At 37.8% G+C, this 19,906-nt stretch overlaps 1 protein-coding gene across 2 annotated transcripts in view; it reads left to right on the forward strand.

Moving 5' to 3' along the window:
* KITLG (KIT ligand) overlaps positions 1 to 19,906 on the forward strand; it is an 84,559-nt gene that overhangs the window by 24,548 nt on the left and 40,105 nt on the right. For both annotated transcript variants that reach the window (XM_036905335.2, XM_036905334.2), the window contains exon 2: positions 9,613 to 9,726. In XM_036905335.2, coding sequence (XP_036761230.1) covers positions 9,613 to 9,726 — 114 coding nt within the window. The remainder of the gene's footprint in view (positions 1 to 9,612; positions 9,727 to 19,906) is intronic.

Consider the following 19,906-nt stretch of genomic DNA (forward strand, 5'->3'; position numbering starts at 1 on the left):
ATATTTTAGTGGTCATACATATTTCTTAATACTTTTATTTCACTTCAAAAAAAGTTCTATATGGAAAGAGGAGGAAGAGTATCTTCACAGACTTTTGTGCACTAAGTTGGACTTCAAGCTGGTTTGAGTTTTACTTAACTATCCTGTTAATGCCTTTCCTGATGGCAGTACAATTTAAAAAACAAATCTGCCAAGTAATTCCTTTGCTCCTTTGAGATTGCTGGACAATCACTACAGAAGAATTTGAGTCCACGGAGGGTGATTAGGTAATTTCTCTATAATGTTTAATGATAAATATTTTAAGAAAAAATCTGAAGTAAGAAGCCATATAGAATTAAATACTCACTGAACAACAATCTATTGTTGGTTTAATACAAGATTATGAAGGCTATGGTTCATCTGACCTCAGAAGACCCAAACTCAGGACCAATCTCTATACCTGTATCTTGGTAACTTGCTTTCTTGACTCTGGATAGCTGAGCCAGTTGGCTCTGTTCCAAAGCACATTTGGGCTACAAGGGAACTGCCTGCTTTGCTAGCTGGCATTCGAGATTAAAGGGAAGATCAATGTTGTTTTTGGCAGCAGCTGCTGTTTTGTTCAGGGCAGTCCTAATACCATTTTGTAGGTCTGCTAATGAAAAAAAAAAAAAAAAACGAGCTACACCAACACTCCATTTCCTTTTTGACTTTGAGAAGTCTCTACTATGGACCCTAGCAATGAATATTTTAAAATCCGTTCTCACATTCATAGAAAAGTTTGGGTTTCTTCTTTCCCCAAGTTTAGATGATTGGAATCTTCTGGTTTCTCGAACGGCATATGTTCCCCTGATGATGTTGGTAACATGTTAATTTGTGCTAAAGGAAAGAAGTCTACAAAGTGACTTGTGTTATAACATGTTCTGATCAAGTAAATAATTTGCTTTAGGGAGACCTCATCATTCCTTTTCCTAGCATGTGGCTTTTTAGTGTAAGGAAGGTTCTTATGTTCAGGAAGCATTGGTGATTGGGTGAATAGGCCACCAGAGTCTGCTGAGATTGGTTTTCATCAAAAATGAGATTTAGATAAGACTTTTGCCTTGAGGGTCTCCAGCCTCACCTTCCTATAACCTTTCCTCCCTTCTCTAAAGTATCTTTGAGGTACTAAGTGCCACTCTTAAAAATGGCTCCCAGATAAACTTCTGCTATACTTGTTATTCAAAATTGAGTGTGAATTTTAGCCACTGTTACTTCCCTCTTTCTGAACTGTTTCTGTTGCACAACTTAGTTCTAACAGTGCATACAGATTTCTCAATAGCTTTTTTCCTCATGTAAATAATTTAAAGGCAACCTTTAGCAATGAAAGGGTTATTGGAATTTTGTGTGTTGTGGGGAGTATGCGGGGCCCGCATTTGATGCACACCTCTAAATAAAAACATCTAGAACTGCCTACTATACTCTTAGTTTAATGTGTCTGTGTAATGAAAGGTTTCATGGAATTAGAGGTTATCATACAATGAGTGTGACCTAGAGAGAAAAGTTGGGCTGATGCTAACAAAGTAGCCGAAGAAAAATGTCATAAGCAAAAGCAGAGAACGCTACAGAAAACAGTGAGAAGATTACCCAAACTAAGAAGATACATTTTAAAGCAGAAGTTACAAACACAGGGACTTTATGCTTCATCCTCCTATCTCCAATAGGGTGTGTGCGCACCCACACACCCACACATTTAGGCACTCATAGGCCCTTATTAGAGTTTCCAGAAATTAAAGAGGAAGAGGGAGAAGACAGAGATAAATATCTTGTTGATATATTGGAATAACTCACTTAATTGGAAGTCAATTGTCTAGTAACTGAAGCCACTCTAAACACAGTTGGGAACTAGAAAATAAATTGAAAAAGGCATCTGAACCCAAAATCAATGTCAAAATACCCACTTACTAAAGGTCATACTCTTTGTTCATGGAATTGACTCTCTAACGTCCTCTCTCTGTTTATTCAGTGGTTTCGAAGCACTTGTTTCCCTGGCTCCCTAGACAATCCAAACCCATAAGCCACACAACGAATAATTGCACATATGTAGTTCGAAAAGTTTGCATTTGCTTCTCCATCATGTGGGTGAGGCAAAAATTATTCTTATTCTCGTTTTAGAGACTGATAAACAGATCCTTAGAGGGATTAACAGGACCTCACGTGGGTAGGGGCTCTGGTTTTCTGGATCTACATTCCCTTCTCTGCCATCACACCACCAGTGTTCAAAAGCATGGCTTTTTTCCTTTCTTGCCCTTGGAAACCTTTGTTCAGACAAATTCTTACCCAGAAGCATGAACAAATAAAACAGAAGAAAAGCTCAGCTGCTTTGTGTAAAGCAGGGGTTGCAGACCCAGAACACTGATGGGCTCAGTGTATTTTCCTTACCAGGAACAGCTTTAATGTCATGACACTACACTGTTCATTCATTAATTCATTGCAGAAATTATCTTTATTGAGCTCTGACTTATTTTTCTATTGCTACTGTAACATTACCACAAATTAGTGACTTGTAATAAATTTGTTTTGTTACAGTTTGGCAATTTAGAAGTCCAAAGTGGGGCTTGCCAAGCTAAAATCCAGGTGTCAGTGAAACTATGTTCCCTTCTGAAGGCTCTCGGGGAGAGTGTTCCCTTGGCCCTTTTTCAACTTCTAGAAGCTACCTGCATTTCTTGTCTCCTGGCCCCTTACCTCCATCTTCATTGCCAGCAATGGCAAGTCAAGTCTTTATCACATCACATTTTTCTGTCCCTTCTACCATCATTGCATCTCTCTGATTAGAGCTGGAAAGGGTTATCAGTTTGTAAGGATCCCTATGATTAGATTGGGCCCAGAGAATCCAGGATATCAAGGTCCTTAGCTTAATCACATCTGCAGAGTCCATTTTGCCATATAAGGCAATATATTTACAAGGTCCAAGAATTAGGGTGGGGCCATCTTTTTAACATTATTCTGCCTACCATAAGAACCCACCATGGGCCATGTGTTCTGTTTGCCATGGAACCCACAGAAAACTAGAAATAGGCATTCTAATAGTAAAAATATGTTGTAAATAATGACCTGCGAGTCTGGGAGAAACAGGTAAACTGATAAACTGAACAAAAACTGAAATAAAAATTTTAAAACATTCAAACAAGTACAGTAATTTGGACCAGCTTGGATAAGGGCAGTCACAAATATTTACTCAAACTGTTTACCCCAAACCCCCTGAGCTTTATTGAGGCTGATGGACAAATAATTAAGGTATAAAAATGTGATGTTTTGATATATGTATACATTGTGAAATGATGACCACAATCCAAGTATTACGACACAGTTACCCTTTTACATGTGTGTGGTGAGAACGCTTGAGAGAGTCTCTAGTACATGTCAAGTATGCAATGAAGTATTAATAACTGTAGCCACTGTTGGGTGCATTGGGACTCCAGAGCTTATTCATCCTGTTGAACCCTTTGATCAATATCTTCCCTTTTCCTCCACCCTTTCGTACCTTCCATTCCATTCTACTCTTTGTTACTGGGAGTTCTATAAGTGTGAGGGTTTTTTTTTTTTTTAACAAGATCATATATGTAAGAGCATATGATATTTCTTTCAGTGTCTGGCTTATTTCACTTAGACGTCCCTTTATTTGATGAACATGAATCATCAAAAAAGTTTAATGTTTCTATCCATTGTTTAGGGAATCAGAGAAGGGTGTGTACTGTGTGTTAGAAAGATTTCTGTATAGAATAAAACTGAAAAATTCCCTTTCCATATAAAGAAGTAAGCTCTGCATTTCAGTCTTTCATGAGCAGGCTGATGGAGGAGGTATTTCTACTGCTGTGCAGAGTTCTTAAAATATTTCTACCTTCATTACTCCTCCATCCTCATGTTTAGTTATGCAGAGTGAATTGTTGAATTTTATGCAAAGTAAATGTTCCTTACCAGGAGCAAAGTGTATATAAAATTAAATTACAATGTGAGTTTATCTAAAGCTTTAAAATAGTGTTTCAAGCAATAGGTTTGTCAGGATATATGAATGTATTAACAGATTTAATTTTAGCCCTGATCAAATAGATTCCTATAAAGTAAGCATAATCATATCTTTGCAGATGCAAAAAAATATCGATGATGCCCTGGTGAAATTATTCTGCGGTTTTTATAGAATCTGTATTAGTATATTTTTCTAAAAACTACCAAAGAAGGTATATTCATAAAGAAGGTATATTATGGTAATCTGAAACATTCAGAATATTCAAGTATTGCATGGAAAATGGAACAAACTTGTCCGTAACATGCTTGATGTTTGAAAAATTACTATTTAAAGTTTTAGAGATGAGTTCTCAGAGTCCTCTCATCAGTGATCTAACAGCTTCCTGGAGATGCTGTCTATGGTGTGGTGAAGAGGACAGGATTCAGAACTGGACAGACCTAGGTTTTTATATTGATTTTACCACTTAGAAGTCACCAAATCTCTCTAAATCTCAAATGCTTTGTCTTCTAAAATTATGACATACAAAACTTAAATTTTGTTTGAGATAAGATACACAGTATGTTTGGTACACAGTAAGTGTTCAGTAAAATGGTAGCCGTTATTGTTCAGAAAACACCAGCACCAGTGCTTACATATTCAGGCATCCAGCCTGATAGCACCGGTGAACTAGACACGCTCTTATGTAAAGCCAGGGCCTCTGCTTGAAAACTGGATCTCACCGCTTCTTCCCTTCTCAAGGACGTTGCTCAGCAGCTCCCTCTTTTCTGACCCACATTGCCAGGTGTATCCTCTTACTGGAATATCCCCACAGGCATGTGGGCAACCTGGTATTTCTTCCATCTTACAAATAAAATTTTTCCCCTGAACCCAATTCCTTATCTACTACCACCCTGCTTTATTACTTATTTATTGATTCATTTGCTCTCCTTTGAAGGACAACTCTTTCGAAGAGCTGCCTATATTCTAATTATTCTCATGTTCCCTTAAAGACTCCAGACTGGCACTTTCCTATAACTGCTTCAATGAAAATGTTCTTACTAACATCACCAGTGGCCTCTATTCTGCTAAGTCCAGCTGTCAGTTCTCAGTCCTCTTCTTACCTGACCTATTACAAGTATTTGACTTAGTTTGACATCCTTCTCCTTAAGGTACTTTTCTTTTTTTAACTTGGCTTCTCTCTTAGGCTCCTTTGTGAGTTCTAAATCCTTTTCCAGACATCTGAAGGTCAGAGCACCATAGGAATCATCCTTTGTTCTTTTTTCTATTTGTACTTATCCCTTGATGGCCTCATCTCCCCCTTGGTTAAAATTCCATTTATGTATCAAAGGTTCCATTTATATATATCCAGGCCAAACCTTCCTCCTTAATCTAGATTCAAATAACCTCAGAACACCCAAAACTTAACTCCTGATCTGCCCTCCAGACCTTCCCTTCCCTCAGCCTTCTCCGTATCAGTTGACGCCACACAATCCTGCCAGCTGCTCAGGCCTGAATCATCTTGGACTCCTTCTCTCAAATCACACTCCAACTGTCAGGAAATCCTAATGGCTCAGCCTGCAGGAGACAACAAGAATCTAACCATTTCTGGTCAATGCATTGCTACAACCTTTTCTTGCGTGGATTTATAGCATGCTGACTGGTCTCTTTGTTCCTACTTATTGTCAGAACTAAAGTCTGTTCTCATCACAGCAATCAACGTAATTTTTTTAAAGACTTTTCATTTTTTTTTTTTAGAGCAGCTATACATTCACAACAAAATTGAGGGGAAGGTTCAGAGATTTCCCATATATGTCCTGCCTCACCCATGCATAGCCTCCCCTATTATTCACATTCCCCACCAGAGTGGTACATGTGTTACTACTGATGAACTTGCATGAACACATCAGGATCGCCCAAAGTCTGTACCTTACGTGAAGGCTCACTCTTGGTGTACAGTCTGAGTTTGGACAAATATACAATGACATATATCTACCATGATAGTATCATACAGAGCATTTTCACTGCCCTGAAAATCCTCTGTGCTCTATCTATTCCTCCCTCCCTCTCCAGTCCCTGTCACCCACTGATCTTTCCACTCATCCATAGTTTGGCTTTTTCCAGAATGTCATAGTAGTTGGAATCATACTGTTTGTAGCCTTTTCAAATTGGTTTCTTTTACTTGATAATATGCACGTAAGTTTCCTCCCCGTCTTGGAATGGCTTAATAGCTCATTTCTTTTTAGTGCTGAATAATAATCCATTGTCTGGATGTACCAGTTTATCAGTTCACCTACTGAAGGACATCTTGGGTGCTTCCAGGTTTTGGCAATTATGAATTATCTGCTATGAAAATCAGTGTTCAGGTTTTTTGTGTGGATACAAATTTCCAGCTCCTTAGGGTATATTCCAAGAAGTGCAATTGCTGGGTCATAATGGTCATCATTTGTTTAGCTTTGTAACAAACTGTCAGACAAGTTGTTTTTTTTTAATGTTCCTCTCCTTTGCTCAAAATCCTGTGGTGAGTTCCATTTAAGACCCTGCATGATCTGGCTTCTCCATTCTCCTTCTGTGACATCATTAGCATTATAATCTACCGCCTCCTAGTTTACTGTTGTTCCTTAAATAGATGTTAGGCACTTTGTAGTAGCTTTTCTCTCTGTCCACATGGCTCACTCCCTTAGTTCCATCCAATCTTTATGAAATATTGTCCTCTCAATGAGGTGCCGCCAAATACCACCCCGTCTAAAAAATCAAGCTGGTTCCCCACATACTACAATCTCTGTAAAGAAAGGGGTACCAGCTAGTTCTGGGGCTTTTTCCCTAGATCTGGGGTCTTGGCCCTCTATAATCCCCCTACAAGAACTCCAGCTATGTATAGGAGTATACTTATCCTTCATCTAAGACAATCCTGCTGAAGTGACCAGACAGCAGAACAAGCACTTGTACATACTTAACTGTTGGGACTGGGACTGGTGGTGAGTAGCTGTGCTGGAGAATGAATGGGAGCTCACTGCCTGTCCTGAAGGGGCTGTTCAACCAGTGAAGCAGAAGCCCAAGAAGTGATCCTGCACTCCCAGCATCGCCTTCCCTTGACATGCACATGCCAAGCGTGCAGCAATATGCAGACCCTGGAGCCTGCCTGGGAGGCATGTGACTCCTGCCCTGCTGTGCACGCTCTTTTCTTGCATGGCCTCTATCCTTCCCTCAAGCTCAGTAGCATACCTGGTGCTGGGTGGAGCCTCCAGTGCTTCGTGGCTGTGAGCTTGAACCCAGGACCCCCGCGCTGGGAGAGCAGAGGAGGCATTGTAGTCCAGACCCCTTTATCTAGATACAGTTTTTACTTTTCCACTGTACTTAACACTTTTTGGTGTACTCTATAATCTCATTACTTACTGTTTATTGGTTATGGTCTGCCTTCCCTCACTAGAAGGCAAGCCTCCTGAGGACAGGAATTTTTTTGCCTTTTTTTCCCCTAATATATTCCAAGCATCTAGAAAAAATGCCTAGCACACTAAATCCTCAATAAATATTTACTGAATGAATGAGTGAGTGAACAAATGTGTTAGTGTTTCTCAGTACCAGTCATAAGGTATGGTAAAGAGAACAGAATTTATGCCTTTGTATTTCTTAGACCCTGGAATATCAATGTATTTTTTAGTAAGATTGGCCATTTACAGAGATCCTTAGGGAGGGTTCAAAGGACATCACTACAGAGGGTCTTTGAGAAATATACTTCAAGGTGGGGGAGGTTAGGTCTTAGTAATGAGAATATAAAGAAAACTTGAGTTTAATTTATATACTTGAAGGAAGACTAAGTTACTAGAGGAGATTTTATATGTTGGGATTGCCTAAATAGAAGAATCCCTCAAACAAATCAATTACACAATTTAGTCTTCATTTTGGTCCAAGGGTGATGGTATGATGGGGAGCGTGATCCTACAGTGCTCAGAGTAGCCTTAACCAAAATTAAGCAGGATTACTGCTAAATAGATCACAATGATAAAACAATAAAAGGCTTTTAATTTTGTTTATAAGCCATTATTATATACATAATCTTAGAAATTATAGTGAATGATAATATCACTTGGTCCGGTATAGTATCTAATCATCTTGTAGATATTAATTGAAAATAATAATCCACTTCCTTTTTAAAAATTTTAAAATCCCACTGTGAATCTTTTTTGCTTTTTTAAAAAAAATTTGTATTGAGGTACATACAATAAAATGCACAAATCTTAGTATGCAGCTTGTTGAATTTTGACATATATATATATATACACTTGTCAGCATAATCCAGTTCCCTTTAGTACATACTTAGCTACAAAAATAGGAAAGATTTTTAGCCATGTACACATGGGCTTTTGTGTAATTTTCAGATACCATAGATGAATGTTAACACAGAAAAGAACTCTCACATTTTAAAATACCTTCACAACTCCATGACTTTGCTCAGGCTGTTTATTTTTCCTGGAATTTTCTACCCTTCCTTGTCAACTCTTACAAATTCCTCCTTGTCCTCCAAAATCCAGCCAGTGACATATTTTTTCTCTGGCTTTTCTTGGCACTTTCTTCTTGCCATTGGTTCTCCCCAAAGGTTAGCTGATTAATTGCTTCCTCCTTTGTGTTTCCAAAACATTTATCACAGAATGCAGGTGTTATTTATTTACCTGCCTCTGATTTTCAAGGGCACTTTCATAAACCTTTCTGCTCTAGTGACTGGCACAGCCCCATCTCATAATACTTGCTCAATAAATTGGTAATGGGTTGAAGCATTGGACTGTTTCTACTTTGGTCACTGATTTGTCAGTGACCAAGCAAATATTTATATTAAGAGCTTTTTATATGCAAGGTGCTGTGTTATGTGTTTGGAAGATACTGGAAAAAAATCAGATGCTCAATTTCTTAAAAGCCTTAAATGCAGTGTAATAAGAAAAAATAAGCCATGCCTAAAAGTGACTATAATACATGTTGAAAGTGTTATTTTTTCAAGGAGTTGTGCAGGAATACAGGTGTGTGTATGATGACTTCTTGCTAGGGTTCCCAAATGTCTTTCTATTAACTAGGGAAATATTTTTCCTTATTAAACAGCTAAAAAGCTTGTGATTCAAAACAACAGTTCTTTTGATGTCTCAGAAGTTAAGTAAAATTCTATTCTAGATCTAGAATTCTTTCTCCTGTCCTCACTTTAACTTGGTGTACTATTGTAGGTTCTTGGATTAAAGCACTGTTTAGGATATGTTGTTACTTGCCAAGCAGTCTACATTTAAAGTAGAGAAAGTTTCTTTTGATGCCTTAATGTATAAATGTTTTGCATTCCCTAGTTTTTAGAAAACACCTTAAGTAATAAATCATTTACATGTTACCACAAGATCATTCCTAATTGTCATTAGGAAATTGGTTATAGAAAACTGTTGATAAAAGTTAACAATAATGTCATTGAAATGAAAAATCCAAACCACATTTTAATGGAGAATTTTTTTTAAATTTGGTTAGCATAGTTTGAATACTTAGCATTTAATTGTATTTAAGCCAGGAGTGTTTTCTTTTTTAATGTGGTAGATTGCCTTTTCCACATTAAGGTATAAGATGCTAATAGTTTGAGTGGTTATAGATTTTAGCTGATAGTCACCAGCAATTTTTCTGTTTTCATTTAGACTTGGATTATCACTTGCATTTATCTTCAACTGCTCCTACTGAATCCTCTGGTCAAAGCTAAAGGAATCTGCAGGAACCGTGTCACTGATGATGTGAAAGACGTTACTAAATTGGTAAGTCAGGACTGCTTTCAAGAGCTGTGACTCTTTCTCTCGGCCAGTTGTTTTCCTGCCCCTTATTAGTTCTTTCTAAGACAAGGAAAGAAATCACTGAATTATATTTATGGGCTTACAGAGAGCAGGTAGGGACATATTTTGGATTTACAGAGAGCATGTAAGGACCTATTTCAGGTCTTGGGAAATCTGGAGACAAAACTGGCTCACTGAACACAACTGCAGTGACTCTGTTTCTTTGCTGGTCTTTTCATCTCTGTCACAGGCCATAAAGGGCACTGGGGATTCTCTGTGTGCTCATGTGCCAGCACCAGCTTGTTCCCCACTGTATCTGTAGTGAGTTCCTCAGGGTGTCTTATTTCCCCTATACATGACTTTCTATCTTCCTCTAATAAGTCTAACCAAAGGAGATCTGAGATGGCCCTTCTCCCCTTCCAAACAACATGAAGACCTGCCCTCTGCGGGTGTGTATTTGTTCCGTTGGTGAACATAATGGGAGTGATTTGCTGTCCAAATGTTGAACAGATTCATCTCCCACATTTGCCACACTGGACCTTTTCCCCCAGCAAAAGCCATTTTACCCTGGTGCCCTTTGGTCACTGCCGGCTTTATGCCATGCTTCTCTTCAATGCATACTCCAGGGAGAGAGAAAACATCTGGAATGTACTCTTCCAAGCTCTCATGCTCTTGGGGAGATTTTACTTGTTCATTTGGGCTACAGCATGTGTTTGCAGGATGACAAAGTTTGAGGGGAAAGCAGTTTTGCAAGCTCCTGGTTCAAAATAGCCAAGTGCCATTCAGTTATCTGAATATTGGCAGAGAACAGAGGTGATACCAGAATAGGAAAGTGAGGGTTGTAATATGAATTAAAAAAAAGAAAAGTATATTTGTTGAGATACGTATCTTCCCTACTCTTGATACACATTCCCCTGTTCATAATTTTTTTGGGGGGTTATAGCCAGCCTTCAAAAGAGAAGTAGAATGGTAGGGTCAGAGTCTTGCTAGTTTAGCCTCAGTGCAGAAGAAGAACACACACACACAGTTCATGCAGATTCCTTAGAAAGACACCCAAGCGGGTCCAGGTTTAAAAGTATTCCCTGATGCAAGACCTGAAGATGTGTCAGCCTGGTCTGGTAGCCAAAGCAGTGCAACACTTGCCTACTGTCTTGTGCCCGGCTCAGTACTGGGTATAGGGTTGTGTTGCGGTTGAGGGGGAAGTATTAAAAAAAAAACTTATCCTGGTTCTTTTCCCCAAGTTGCTTGTTAGTTTGTGACCCAAGAAACTATACTAAAAAGAAAAATGCACTATTATAATCTAAATTTTGTACCAGTAGAAGGTAGTCATTAAAGGTTAGCCAGTGAATGAAGAAATGATGTGCTTCACTGTGGTGAGCATTGTGATCATGTGTGGTGTTTATTAAAATTGTAGGTTCCTGGGCCCCAGTCCAAGAGACTGATACACTAGGTCTGAGGAAGTGCTCCAGGCACCTACAGTTTTTGAAATTTCTGAAAGGAGAGTTAAGTACTTCTGCTGTAGATGGTCTGTTTGGTCAAAGTTTAGAGACCAGAGTGTCTTGACTCTCATTTAATCTCAATTCTTTTATGACTAGTTTTATCTGTGTTATAGATTTATATGGATGTCAAATTAATATGAGTCTCAAAAATATTCATAAAGAAGGTAATAACTGGGAAATTACAGCTCTCATGGGACTGCTAGTATAACTGCAGAGCTGTAATGAGCCCGGGTGATCTGCAGTGGTCCTAAGGAGCAAATTTCAAGTATATGGACAAGGGATCATAGTTGAAAGATGATGGTATATTTGCCCACGGACCAAGCATATCCAAGTTTAGCATGGTATTTAAGAAAAATTACTTGTAGGTAGCATTTGCTAAGTGTTTGAAGAATACCACTGAATGAGTACCACTTTCTGTGAAAATGTCAAGCCAGTATTTTCAAGTGGCATAGGTAGATATTAAAAGCACCTTCCAAGATTTTCTATTCTTGTCTTTAACCGTCTGCTTATTTGCACTCTGTTACTTGTCAGGTGATACAATGAAACATGACAGGAAACAGTAACGAAAAAGGGATACTTATTAATATTGACACTAAAATATAATTCCTCACCCCAAGACAGATGTGAAGAAAACAAGGTTGTTTTTTTCCTCTTTCAGCAACTGACTTGGGGAAAATTTTTAAGTTCAAGAGTTGATCTAGTGAAATTAGTATGTTTACTTTGGGTTAGTGCAAAAAATCAAGTTAACAAAAAATAGGACTCAGAAAATCATTTCTAATTAAAGATCTACATAAGTCACAGCCTGTATGCTGTGTGTCTTCGACTAGGAAATGGAGAAGTAATCCCTGATCTTAATGTGTTAATAGTCCAGTTTGGGAGATAAACCATCTCTATAAAAATATAAATGCATGTCACTAGTCACTAATACCACAATTACAACATATAACTTGCCATTTAAAAGTTTTTACGGTTATAACATAGGCCTCAACCTGTGCTGGTGTACTGGTTAGGAGAATGGATTTTGGAATGGGGCAAACCTGAGTTAAGTCTCAGCGTTTTGACCTTGGAATGTAACTGTCTTTCTGAGTCTCAGGTCCTACTTCATATTTGGGGGCGTAGATTAAGTAAGAGAATCTGTATATGAATCGTTTTACCAAAGTTATTGTCACATCACCTCAGTTTCCTCTTCAGTATTGACAATAAGTAACCTCAGAGAGTGATTGTAAGGATTAAATAAATTAATGAAACAGTGCTAGGAACACAGGAAGTGCCTGCTTAATATTAGGTAGTGGTAGTAGTGTAGTTTGGGGGATCATAGGATACCAAAGCTGGAAGGGAATCTAGAGACAATCTGGGAAAACTATTTTATAATTAAGGAAACTGAGACCCGAGGATGGTGAAGCCCAGTTCCTGGTCCCATTACCAGTGTGATGTCTTCTAGAACAGTGGTTTTCAGACTGACTCCTAGAGCTCACCCAGCCGCTCTGCTTTTATTTATGTGTCTGAGGTTCCAAATATATGTCTGGGTTTCCAAATATGTATCTGGCTTCTAAAAAAAAAATCGAACTGATGAAAAAAGTATATGAAAGCTGCTGCTTTAAATCTGCATTTATGGGGTATCATTTGAGAACCATCCGATCACAATCTCGTAGGTATTTACTTAGTAAGTACAGCTGTTGGGGCCCCACCACAAAAATACTGAATCTCAACATGTGTAGATGAGGTGTAGGAGCCTTAATATTTATGGCTAGCATTTCAGGTGATATTTTCATAGAAGTGCCTGCACTGCTTAGGCTTTCATACTTACAATGGTTATTTTTCATGTTTGAAAAGAAGCTGTGTTCCCATCCTTAGAGTAAAACTCATTAATGTCACTAATTCAAACAGCAACATGAGTGACTTGAGTTTTATGGATTTATATAACCACATCTCTATAAAGAATAGCGGGACAAAGCATCTCGAAGTAAATCAGGCATACTGGATTGCTTGAATACCAATTCAGATATTACTTAGCTATGTATATATAATAAATCCTGAATGAAGCTCTCTGGGATTCAGTTTCTGGTTTTGAAAAGGAGGAACAAAGACATGCTCAACAGTTCTTAATCTAGAATCCATAAACTTCAAACCCTTGCAAATGGAACTCCAAATTGTGTCTATGTGTTTATGTGCATTTCTGAGAAGAGGATATATAGTTTTCATCTTCTTCCCAAAGAATTCTATGATCCCAAGAGAGGTAAGAACTACTAAATTAGATAACTTTAGAGGCCTTTATTTAGCTCCGAAATTCTTTTATTCCACAATGATACAGGTTGCGCTTTTTAATAATTCAGTATTGCCTTGACTAAAGGAATTATATAGAGCAAGAGGAATTTGCTTTGCAGGCATAACCTTGATACACTTTATTTGAGGGTAAGAAGGTGGGTTGACAGTATTTTTTGCCTTGTGCCCACAGTAATTTCTTCAACTGAAATTTTTCCTTTACAGTCTGTCTAGATCTACTTCTACATTAGGTGACAGCTCATACTGTGCCCACAGACCTTAAGTTTGCTTGGTTGGAATGGTTCTCATGACACAGAAGCACATGATTTATGACCTTACTGTCATTTCTTTTTTCTTTTTTTTTTTTTTTTAATTTCTTCTTGGACACTTTGTACTACCCCTACTGTCCCCATGGTTTTCACTTGGAATCCTTCTGGCATGTTTACTTAGCATAACAGTTCATCTATTTACAGAACATTTTGCTTTGTTTCTAAAAAATGTTGCAAGACTTGTTTTAAATGGCAAAGTTAGACCTACCTAAAGAAAGGGTCAAGTATCTGGAAAGAGAATGAATCAAACTTCAAAAACTTGCATCCATGTGACAGTTTGCTGCAGCTTTTAATGGTTGTGTTAGTGTAAGGAAGAATCCAGACACTGACATAGTTCAAATTAATTTCCCTTCTTGTTCTTCCTACTGTTCCTTTCATTTGTGATGATATTTTTCCTGCATCTGGGGGAATTGGGTTAAATGCGACTTTGTTGCTTTTTTAAAATCTCTTTTTCTTTAAATATCTATTGAGAAATTTTGTCTTCCTCAAAACGTTTAAGGTAGGTCGCTGCCCCACTCCCATTTGTGAAGGTGAAATTACTCTCCCTTTTCAAGGTCAGTCTGCAAATCAGTAGAATAGAATGAAAACTGAGGAATTAATGGTTTTCCTGGCCTTCCGGTAGCCACTTATTTTAAATAGGTTATATTAATATGTGACTTTGGAAGTTTACCATAATGAGAGAGTATAAACATATCCTCAGATTAACAAATTTCACATCTTGAATGGACAATTTTGAATAATTCTGATTTTTATTCTTCAAATACAGTGTTCTTCATACAGAATTACCACTGCATTAACAGAGAGGGTTGGAGTCTCCAAGTCTTCCCGTTTCTAGATGAATTCTGAGCTTTTCTAAGCATATCTTCACTTTAAAAGCTGAGATTTCATATAGTTCTGTTTGACCATTGAAGAAACAAATGGTTTGATTCCTCAATAGGTTTTTAAAGTTTATTTTTATTAGTTTACAACATTTAGCGTTTGATTTCTGCTCCTGTGGTCAGTAGAAATGTCTCTATTTAAAACTAAACTTAGAACTTTTAGTATTCAAAGGACAGAAGTGTATTAGAAATAATAGTTGTGAAAATTAACAACTAGACGGCCTACTATATTCCAAGAGTGTCAGTCTTATCATGAAGAAAAATTATTTTTCCTTTATAGAATAAAACACTTAGGTACTACTCCCCTGCTCTTTGACTTCTTAAAGTAGTAGTTATTATGTGAGCACCCAAAGCACTTCGCATGGATTCACTCCTTAATTATCACAACCCTTGGAGGTTATTATTTTTACCCCCAGTTTATTGGTTAGGAAGCTGAGGACTAGTAAAGGTAAGTAACTTGAGCACTCTTATCTGGAAATAGGGAGCTGAGTAGAGGTTTAAACCCACAACTGCCTACCTCTGGAGCACAAGAACCCAGTTCATAAGTTATGATTGTCTTGATTTAAGATATATAATGTCAACTGCAATTGAAGGATTATCACTGAAACCTTGAACTTTATTTCCTAGGTGGTAGTGACTTTATCTTATGATTAGGAAGTGATCCTATTGTAGAAATTTCGATCAGTACTGCTGAATTGGGTCATCATCTTAAGGGGTGTCTGTGAAGTAGACCAAAGGATGTTTTTCATCTCTTCATCATTTTTGAGAGGAGACAAGGTCATCTAACTTCAGTTAGGTATTCGTCACTGAGAAGAGATGAGAGAAGTCTTGTGACATTGTTATCTTTTTTATAAATCACTAATTATCATTAAAGAAAAAAACAACAAATACTAAACTAAAGGTAATTGGACTGGCAAGTTAGATGATTGGTCAATATAAACAGGAGATGATTTACAAGGAAAAATAAAAGCAGAAACCTTTCTCCAGTGATAATTCTGAAGACTGAACAACCCACATCACATACCAAGCTGCTGTAACTGAGTGAACTGGGATATTTAAATACAATGGAGATAATTTTTCCTCTACAGCAGTGATTCTTAAACTTCCCTGGGGCTGATGAGACTGAAAGCTGTGGACTCTTTCCATAAAAAGGTTCATATATGCACAACATTTTATGTACACTGTCAAAGGAATAATGAGCTCCTGCTGCTTTTGACTGGTACTTTGAACTTGGGAGAAACAACTGAGTCAAGGAAGTGTCTCACCGGGATGTCTAAGAAGCCACAGATTTCTTGAGATTTGGAGACTTCAAATGACATTCACATCATGAGATCCAAAGATTTTAGATGAGTGACCTAGAGAAGGGAGTTAAGTGTTCTGACTTTGTTTTTCTTCTGAGTCCAAATACCTGCAGGGTATGGTATTCAGCCAGGGCCTGTTTGGCTTGCAAAGACTTTTTCTTGGCTGAGTTTCCAGCATTTCCGCATGTTGTGCCCATACACATTTTTTTTTCTCTTTCCAATGTCACTGAGTATGGTCAATCCTTAAGATGTCCAAAGTGATAGCAAATATAGCCTGTCTAGTAGAGTGAGGTCGTCACAGAGTTACTTCTTTTTACAGCTTTATGTATTTTACAATCTGGCATAGTATTGATATCCTTGTCATCAAAAGAGCTTGCCAGAATAATTTGGCCTTTGGTAAAGTTTTATTTTACTTTTTAGCCCTGAACTTAATTTACTAGAATAAATGTGTTTTCAAAACCTGTAGTCTTGGTTACCTATTCATTGAACCCACCAACAGGATATTTCCTTGAAATCTAAACCATGTTTCTGCTTTTTCAGTTTCCAGTCTCTGTATAAATATTGAAAGCACATTCAGCTCTTCCCTCATGGTCTTCTCAGATATTTCCCATCTATTCTCTTTGCTCCTGTCCATCCTTAAAAAATAATCTTCTTAAATTTACTATCTTATTCCTTCCCTGCTCAAACACATTCAGTGTAGCACCACTGCTTACATGAGAAACTTAAATTTAACTAAGTTTTTAGTGATTATCTAGTTCACCCTCTTCATTTTACCAACAAGGAACTGAAGTTCCACAGAGAGGAAGCAATGTGCCTAAGGCAGAAGTGACTGGCTATAGGGTTCTGGTGGCAGAGCTAGACCCGCTAACTTCACTGCCTTCCTTAGCCCACCATTCAGGTCTCTCTCTGATGGTTTTCCTGGTATATCCCCTCTCTCTTATCTGCTGGATCCTGATTTATCCATGCATAGTCTCCCAAACACACTTTGTTTTCCTGTCTTTGCACATGATGCTTCCTCTATCTAGAGTATCCCATTCCCTTGCAACTAATAAAAACTCCTACTCATTCACACTCCATACTTAATGCTGAAATTGAGGGTAAAGTAAATTAAGTAACTTGGCCAAGATCTCTGAGTTAGCATATGGAAGGGCTTGGAACCAACCTGGACAGTGTGTTGTCCCCCCAAAATCTGTGCTGTGACTTCTACATCCAACTGACTATTTCAAAGGAACAACTTCCAAGTTCCTTGGCTAAGTGCTTCCTCTAGTCTAACAGTTTCCCTAATGATCAATATACATAAGAGAAGCTGATCATAAGGGTATCTGTGCTCTATGAGTGCTATTCAGCATATTTTAAATGCTTGGAGGAACATAAGTCATGTATCGACCATAAAAATCTACAACTTGACTACCAAAGTTCTCTTCCAAATGGAATTAGAAAGGAACCCATGCAAGCTAAGAAAATCACAAAAGGGAGGCTACTCTGTAGATAACTGCGCTGAGCCCAGAACACAGAACCAAGGTTTGCATTCCACCTCACCAGGAACTCCTCATGCCTGTGACCTTGAGATTCCAGTTAACCTCTATTAGCTCCAGGTCTTCCTCTGTAATTAGGCTTAATAATATCTGTATCATGGAATTGTGATAGAAACTATATAGGAAAGCATGTTATAAATTGTGAAGCATTTTAAAAAATAGTATTTCTTTCTAGTCACATCAGAAATTAAGTATCAGTCAGTCAATTAAAAAACATAAATTAGTATGCACCCTACAAGTAGCAAGGTGTGGAAATTTCAATTTGCTGGCCGGAGAACTTATTTCTTTGACTTCTTTGAATCAATTTTTATATACAAGTTATTGACATAATTATTGGCCAGTATACCCCTTACATTTTCTTTCCTTTTTAAGTGTATAAGTTTTCTGATTAATAATTTGACCACCTCTTTATTTTTGATAATGTACATTATGTTAGATAGGTGCTAGCTTGTCAAGTGGCTTGCATTCAGAACCTCTGTCACTTCTTGACACATTTCTCCATTTGGAATGGCTGGTTTATAACATTTACGTGATTGATCTTCCCCCAGGCCTAACATAAAATTATTAGGTCATTTTGATTTTCAGAGATGGGGGTGAAGATCCAAAGACAAATTTTGGAAGCATGGTGGGAAATTTGATCGAGAGGGAGAAAGTATAATAAGAGAGTAACTCCTAAATTAAAAATAAAAAACACCACCATCTGTAGCAGCCCAGATGTGTTTTCAATAAGCAGTGAGGATTCTAGCATTTCATTGGGAAGGGCATGAGGAAGGATCATGGGGAGCTTCATGAGAGGAAAATACCCTGGACAGGTGTGCAGAGAGTAGGTGAAGATATGTAGTAGAGCTAAGAGTCAATGGAAGCTGTGCTGTCAGAGACCTGAGTTCTAATCCAGATGTAATATGTAGCTGTGTGACCCTAGTTACTTGACCTCTTTGACCCTCCTGTTCTTCATCTGTTAGATAGAGAAAACTTGCCACAGGGATCCGAGGACTGGGCAGGATCAGTCCATTAATGAGCACAGTGCCTGGCATATAGTAAATATTTGCTAAATGTTAGGCTTGAGGCTGAGATGACTATGAGGTGGTACCACAGGAGGTAAAATGGTAGTCAGGAAAATTTGACATGTTACTTCCATAGTTCCCCTCTGATTTCTAGAAGCTGTTGACATTGACATGAAGAAACTTATGGATTGTGTTATGGCAGACATGTCAGAAATGATCTAGTCCATATGTATGCAATCCCAGCTTACTATGGGGAACAGTTAAAGTTTTCAGAGACAGTATGAAGGGGGCAAAAGTATGTCTGCAAAAGCAACATAGACCCGTTGAAGATATAATAGTGCAAAACCACTTTTTCACATTGTATATTGTTTTAAAACCCAGTGGACTAAGTCAGCTGTTGGCTATATTATTCAGCTGGAAAATTTAACAGTGCTAGAAGGGTGGATGACAGAGCCAGTGCTGTATGTAGGAAAGGAAAAAAGAGAACCGAGAACTCTGCAACTTACCAGGACATGTGCCTCAGAAGTCAGTTATACTTCTTCTCAGTTACAGTTCTGAGAAGCCAATGAAGTTCTCAATAAAGAACATGGATTGAGTGTTTATGATGTGTTTGTCACACTCATCTCAATTTGTAAATTGGCTGTTTGACATGGGCATTTTTATCTCCATTTTATGAATGAGAGAAACCAAAGAACAGAGTTTAGATTTGTTCCAAATTCCCTGGGTCCAAATCAGGCGCTTGTTCAACCAATGCTGAAAGGACTGAAGGAAACGTATTAATTTTTTTTTGAAAGCCTTTAAAAGAAGCTGGCTAAATATTTGAGGTATCTTAAACGTTCAACCCTGAGTGAGTGGATTAAGTTATGTCATGGAAATGAATCTTTCCAAATAATTTAAAAACATTAAAAAGTTAGAAAGCATTTGCATCTCCTAAATAGCATTGCTGTTTTGAAGTTTCACTGCCACTTTTCTAGGATGAACACAGAACAGTAGTTCTCAAACTTGAGCATGCATAGAAATCACCTAGAAACCTTGTTAAGTAAGATTTTGGTGGGTCTGGTGTGGCCTGAGAATTTGCATTTCTAACACGTTCTCTGGGGATGTTAACACATAACTTTGAGAACCGCTAACAAGAAACTTTATTATATTACTGCCTCTGTGGTAGAACAAGTAGGAAAATAGTCCTGGAAGAGAATGTCAAGACCACAGATGAAAACTGAAATTCAGATCATGTTTCCAAAACTCAGTAAATTATACTTAACCACCCATTACTGAATTTGGAGTCCAGAAGATTGATATTATCACTTACTTTATTTTGGGAGAGTGTGTTTGATTACAAAGAGAAATGAAGAATGAA

Source organism: Manis pentadactyla, chromosome 10 (genome assembly GCF_030020395.1).
Source record: "Manis pentadactyla isolate mManPen7 chromosome 10, mManPen7.hap1, whole genome shotgun sequence".
Taxonomy (NCBI): Eukaryota; Metazoa; Chordata; class Mammalia; order Pholidota; family Manidae; genus Manis; species Manis pentadactyla.